General features: G+C 36.2%; 1 protein-coding gene across 1 annotated transcript; it reads right to left on the reverse strand.

Moving 5' to 3' along the window:
- Window positions 1-308: 308 nt before the first annotated feature.
- Window positions 309-3,377, reverse strand: LOC149002164 (UPF0481 protein At3g47200-like). Its single transcript, XM_089138043.1, has 3 exons — window positions 3,281-3,377; window positions 3,122-3,184; window positions 309-2,125 (listed from the first exon to the last, which is right to left on the reverse strand). The coding sequence occupies exons 1-3, from the start codon at window positions 3,348-3,350 to the stop codon at window positions 834-836; spliced, it is 1,425 nt and encodes a 474-aa protein (XP_088994169.1). The 5' UTR covers window positions 3,351-3,377; the 3' UTR covers window positions 309-833.
- Between the last annotated feature and the right edge of the window lie 2,209 nt (window positions 3,378-5,586).

Genomic DNA, 5,586 nt, shown 5'->3' on the forward strand with positions numbered 1-5,586 from the left:
AGTTAAGGCATTCACAGCTATGAACCCTCATGTGGCATCAGCTTTAAACAAAACCCTGCCTTAGTATTCAGATTAAACCACAACAACCCACCTATTCTTTTAGGGAGAGATCGAACATTTTAATATTCTTGGAAGGTTGGATGTGGTCTTCTCCAAAGCCTAATAATATTAATACAATAACCCAAGGGAGGCTGCAACAAAGCACTAGCACTAGTTACAAGAATGACAATAATGATGATAACATTGCCAATGCCACCACTTTCTGATTCTTTCATATGTATATATTTTTCAAAAATATTATAAACCCAAGCAAGAAACCTCACCCAATAATCCTTTTGAGATCATTTTTAATACATGAAACACACATTTAACTGAATACCTTTTTTTCTTCACCCAAAGATAAAAAAAAAAAAAAAAAAACACCTTTACCATTCCCATTTAGCGGGACACAGCTTACCACAATTTTCAAGAAAAAAAATTACAAATCAAAATAACAAAGAAATAATAATAATAAAAGACATTAAGAATTGAACAGCATAAACCTTGAGGGCACAGGATTTGTGGGTCAACCTTTTTGAAGTGAGGGTAGAATAAGGTGGAAGAAACCGTCACCTTGTAGGGTAGAAACACTAACAAGAAGGACTCTCTCAAGTTGAGTGGGTAGAGAATTGTATTATGTTCACACTCCTCTATCATGCATCCAAGAAAGTGAGGCCTATCTAATCACTAACAAGGTAGACCACAGCTAGGTTCCCCTTGTGGTGGAGGGATATGATGGCAGTGCAATTCGCCCTCCTCTACCCTCCAACCAGACTCACAGGAAGCTATGTCGTCTACTTAGGAGGGAACATTGAGTAGTAAGTCTGAACAATGGTGAGAAGGGAAATAAACACTGCTGTAAAGAACGCAATGACTGTCCAGGGACTACTGAAATGAGAGTGCACACAGTCAGTTACCCAAAGCCAACCCTTGTCGTTGAAATGCTTCTGAATGAGGTCTCTAACATGTCGATACCGATCAGAATTTGGGGCCAAGTCAGTGGCCAATTCATTAAAAAGATCAGCCACTTGTTGGTCACTACCCAGGAAATTTTGGAGCACACCTTGAATTCTGAGCTCTTTCACATCTTCTGGACCATCTACGAGGGAATCCATGAAGCATATGAAGGAGGTGATTTCGCCATTGTTCATGAAATCAGGACATGCTTCATAAGCTGCCAAGTTTAACCACTTAGTCTTGAAGGAGTCATCAATGATAGTAGCAGGAAGGAATAGGCGTGCAATTGGTCCACATCGAATGAAGTCAATCTTGTTTTCCGAAGAATCATCGCTCCTCACACACTCGATCCCTGAAGCTTTGAGCTCATGGACGGAACGGAAGGACTGCCACTCATCGCTCGAACCTCCAATTATTTGCTGTGTCTTTACAGTATCAAGGAGCTCAGTCCGAAAAAAGTCCAGCAGATGAAGTGGATTATTGTCTTTTCTGATAACAGCAGATGAAGTCTGCTCTTTCTTTCTCTTGAATAGACACAAGCAAGAATCCCACCTACCTTTGATGCCTCGGTGCTTTGTCTGCATTTCAATGAACAGTTGGATGTCATCTTTTTTATTTTCTTGTGATGGCGGCATGAACTCATTCATCAATGCTTGAAGAATAGTATACGGGAGTTGATTCTCAAGCAAGAACAAGTCCATTATCATGACTGCTTTGTGATCATTCTTAATCTGGGCATCACCGGGATTGTTCAGAATGCAGTAAATGAAATACACTACGAAGCAACCATCTAAGAACATCAAGCACTTGAACTCTTCCTCTTTGAACTTTGCTAATTTCAAATCGTCCCCAACATAAAATTCTCTAGCCTCACAGGCCACCTTATGGAATTTCTCACTACGAAAATAGGCGTTGAGGCTTTTGCTCTTATTCTTCATAAAAGAGGCGAACTTCTGCACTAGTTCAAACTTGAGGGTCTGCCCCAGCACCAAACTTCGGTCGCCGTGGTGGTATGGACCAATGGAGACTAGTCTTGGGTTATAGTTAACCTTGTTGTTTTCAACTTCTCTAAGGATTCTGGTAACTCTCTGTATCTTAGGTCTTCTTTCTGCTTCTCTAGATGTGGTACCTAAATTGTTTTTTATTGCAAAATAGATGAGAATTATCAGCTAGAACAAGTTTGTGGAAAGCATTTCTGAACTCAATTTTAGTTTTCCGAGAAAAAATTTAGATGATACCTAGAAATACAAGTTTAAAAGAATTTTTTACGGGATTTAAATCGCTCTGCAGTTACGAATGTGTCGGCCATCCTCAAGTTAGACTGCAAAATTCCATCCCCATGAAGGAGAGAAAGCCTACATGTCAATTCATTGCAAAACTGAACTCTTAATGAGGCTCTTTATGTCGATCAATGGGTTCTGGTTCATCTAATGTTGTATGAAAATGGTCATGTGATAAACTCATTCAAAAAAAATTTTCAATTAGACTTGCAACATGAAAAATATAATTTTTAAGCAAGGATATGAGGTAGGAGAGCAAGATAAAAGGGTTTACAAGTAGAAGTGGTTTAAAAAGATATTCACCCTCTGGGCCATTTTTCTCCTAAAGTAATTTCAGCATATTACCTTTATAAGAAGAGATGGAAACACTAGTTGTTGAATATTCCACCTATTTTATTTACTAAAACATTGAAGAATATTTTTGGAGGAATTAGTGGGGTGCATTTGGTTTGCTTCATATTTCCATCAAATGGCCCCATGGGATTTCGTACAACTAGGGGTGGAGCTACCCCTAAGGCCAGCCAGGAGTCGTGCCCCCCCTTCCCTGAAGTTTTTTAAATTTTCCTAGAGAGTCCCCTTTGGTCTTTTTTTCCATGTGTGAAGTGCCAGCACTTGGCTTCTTCTGATTGGAGAAATTTTTTTATAGCGAAGACAAAGGGAGAAAAGTCATTATTAATAATTACCTTAAATAATTACCTTTTAAATACTTGACAAATTCGTAAAAACCAACGTGCAAATTTCACCACAAACAAGGCCGATAAAGATCCATGAAAACAATACTGAACGAATTACCTAACTAATCAAGATTACCCATCTCTTTAATCAAATGAGAACACATGTAGTACCTGATGCTAAGCTGATTTCATACTCCAAGATAAGGTTCAACTCCTTGCATGTTTGAGGCCCAGCTTTATGTGTTAAAACAAGAAATGGAAATCCAGGTGAGGAAAAATTATAGTATGAGCTGAATCAAGGAAATGCAGTATTGGAAGTGCAGCTATTACCTTCTTCATCGTTCTGGATATCTAATACAGCATCTCTAGGACTAACTGGTGTGATGTTGAAGGAGGCCATTCAAGAGATACAGAGAAGTAATGCGTAGTAGATCTTATTATTTACGTTGGTCTGTTTCAGTATCCAAAAACTATATATACACATTAAAAGTTAGTTGGAAGCATCATATTTCACTCTTACTCAAGCAAGGTCGTATTACATACGAATTCCAAAGTTGGTGTCTCTTTGCCTTTCTTTTCTTTACCATTTAAGAAGGAATTTATATGGAAGAAAAAGATAAGAAATGATGCTGAAGTTTCATCTTTATCTTCATAAAGACACGAGATAAACATTGTTAAAAGATCAGCAACTGAATTGAAGAGGCTTCAAGTTATGAAATTGACAATCTGGGCAGAAAATGCTTTATGTGATGTCCCCATTGTGATAGTTTACGAGAGATAGACCAATGTGGACTTGTTAGTATAGAACTAAAGTGAAAGTAGCTCTTCTTTATAAGTAACCAATAAAAATAAAAGCAAGCTAAGCCTAGCTTTGCTTTCTAAAGAAGTCAGTGTAAGGGTTGTAATCTGTAAAAAAGTCACAGAAATAGATTATCAAATGAAACGGTTTATTTTTTTTTTCCTAGGTTTTCAGAAGGGGTTCAGTCATATCAGATGATATTTAGATAGTTATATATATGATGGAAATGGGTATGACTGAAAATAAGTTTTCGACTACTTGTTAACACTTTTATCATTTTATTTGTGAGCAGGATAGTTTGGAAACTTATAATTGTTAACACTTTTATCATTTTATTGTGAGCAGGATAGTTTGGAAACTTAAGAATTTAGCAACTTTTTTTTTAAGCCGGAGAATTTTATATATAGGGGATGAGGTATCACGTATGCCATCTATAAGGATCGAATCCATAATTTCTTCACTACTAAGAGGTATGAATCTTTACTACTCTGCCAACCCTATATTGGCCAGCAACTTTCTTTTTCTCTACTCTTTTTAGTCTTGATTCTCATACATTTTTTTTCACTATCGATTTTTCTTTGGACTTACTTTTAATAAAAAGTCTAAAAAATATATTCACATATCTCAAGTTTAAACTTTTTTAAGAGTAAGAAAATAAATCTAACAAAGTAACTTATTTGGATAGGCAAATTCCATTTACGACCTTAGCTAAAAGTGGAATAAAGCTTTGCAACCTAGATATTATTCTTTTGCTTAATTGGAGACTATTATGTTTGAAAATTCCTACTAAAGAAGTATCGAGAAATAAAGGTATAGAAATTGTACAAGAGAAGTAGAGGGTAGGCAAATTCTAAAGCACTGTTAGTTTTGCATAGGAGAGTCATTAGAATTATTATCGCATTAATTCCTTGAATGTCAATATTCACAGGATATGTGGATTGGTTTCTTGGACACATTTACTGTGCAACTGCCGTTCTTAACCTCATATATGTTAGGGTTAGGGTTTAAGCACAAGGTTGCTTAAAGCATTACACCTTGAGTATCTAGATTGGAATACCCAGACCATTGCTTCCAGCAGTATTTATAGACTAACAATAGGTTCTATGGTTAGTTGGACTCTCCCACAAGGCCATTTACACCGTTGGATAGTAACTGATCCAATGGCATATATTAGAACATACGTTGGGTATAACTCAAATACCTCAACCACATTTGAGTATGACTCAGATACCTCAACAATCTCTTCCTATGTTCTACATATAGCTCTAGCGTTAGTCCCAGAAATGTAATGTTCAAACTCAATACAGAATCATTCATAACTTTCCAAAAGAGAATAGTATTCAATAAAATTCAAAAAACACTTTGAATAAAAAACATGAGTTTTAGAACACATCTAAACCCAATCTAATTAGAAGTTCTTCTTGGAAGTGAATTACTTATTCTCACAAAGAACAGTACAACTGTTCCTTGCATCATTGAACAATTTACTCATAAAGAGAATCATTCCCGTCAAAATCTATCCTAACAGCTTTGGTTGATTTTACTTGTCAAGTAAATCTTTCCACCAAGCCAGAGGATTGGATTTGCTCCTCCATTTTCGCCATCCATTGCAAATTTACCAAAATATGAATTTCATAATATATGAATTCAATCATTTGCATAAGTATCTAGTTAAATGAAAAGAACTTAGTACAACCCACATGATGACTGAAAATACCATTTGCATTCTCATCAAGTTTCTACACAAGAACAAGATCTAAATGGTTGAATGTGAGAATAGGCTGAGACTTCTCAAGAATCTTCTAAGCCAAATTGTTTCTTGAACAACAGCTAAGCA

The sequence above is a fragment of the Hakea prostrata genome, chromosome 10 (assembly GCF_041222555.1).
Source record: "Hakea prostrata isolate BN-2017 chromosome 10, UWA_Hpros_2, whole genome shotgun sequence".
In the NCBI taxonomy this organism is placed as follows: Eukaryota; Viridiplantae; Streptophyta; class Magnoliopsida; order Proteales; family Proteaceae; genus Hakea; species Hakea prostrata.

What these genes read in the sequence shown, in the direction of transcription:
- LOC149002164 (XM_089138043.1), bottom strand. Translation starts at nt 3,350, where the DNA reads ATGGCCTCCTTCAACATCACACCAGTTAGTCCTAGAGATGCTGTATTA. An exon ending in TATCCAGAACGATGAAGAAG is followed by an intron (nt 3,185 to 3,280) that starts GTAATAGCTGCA and finishes TAACACATAAAG; the next exon opens with CTGGGCCTCAAACATGCAAG. An exon ending in TGAAATCAGCTTAGCATCAG is followed by an intron (nt 2,126 to 3,121) that starts GTACTACATGTG and finishes AAAACAATTTAG; the next exon opens with GTACCACATCTAGAGAAGCA.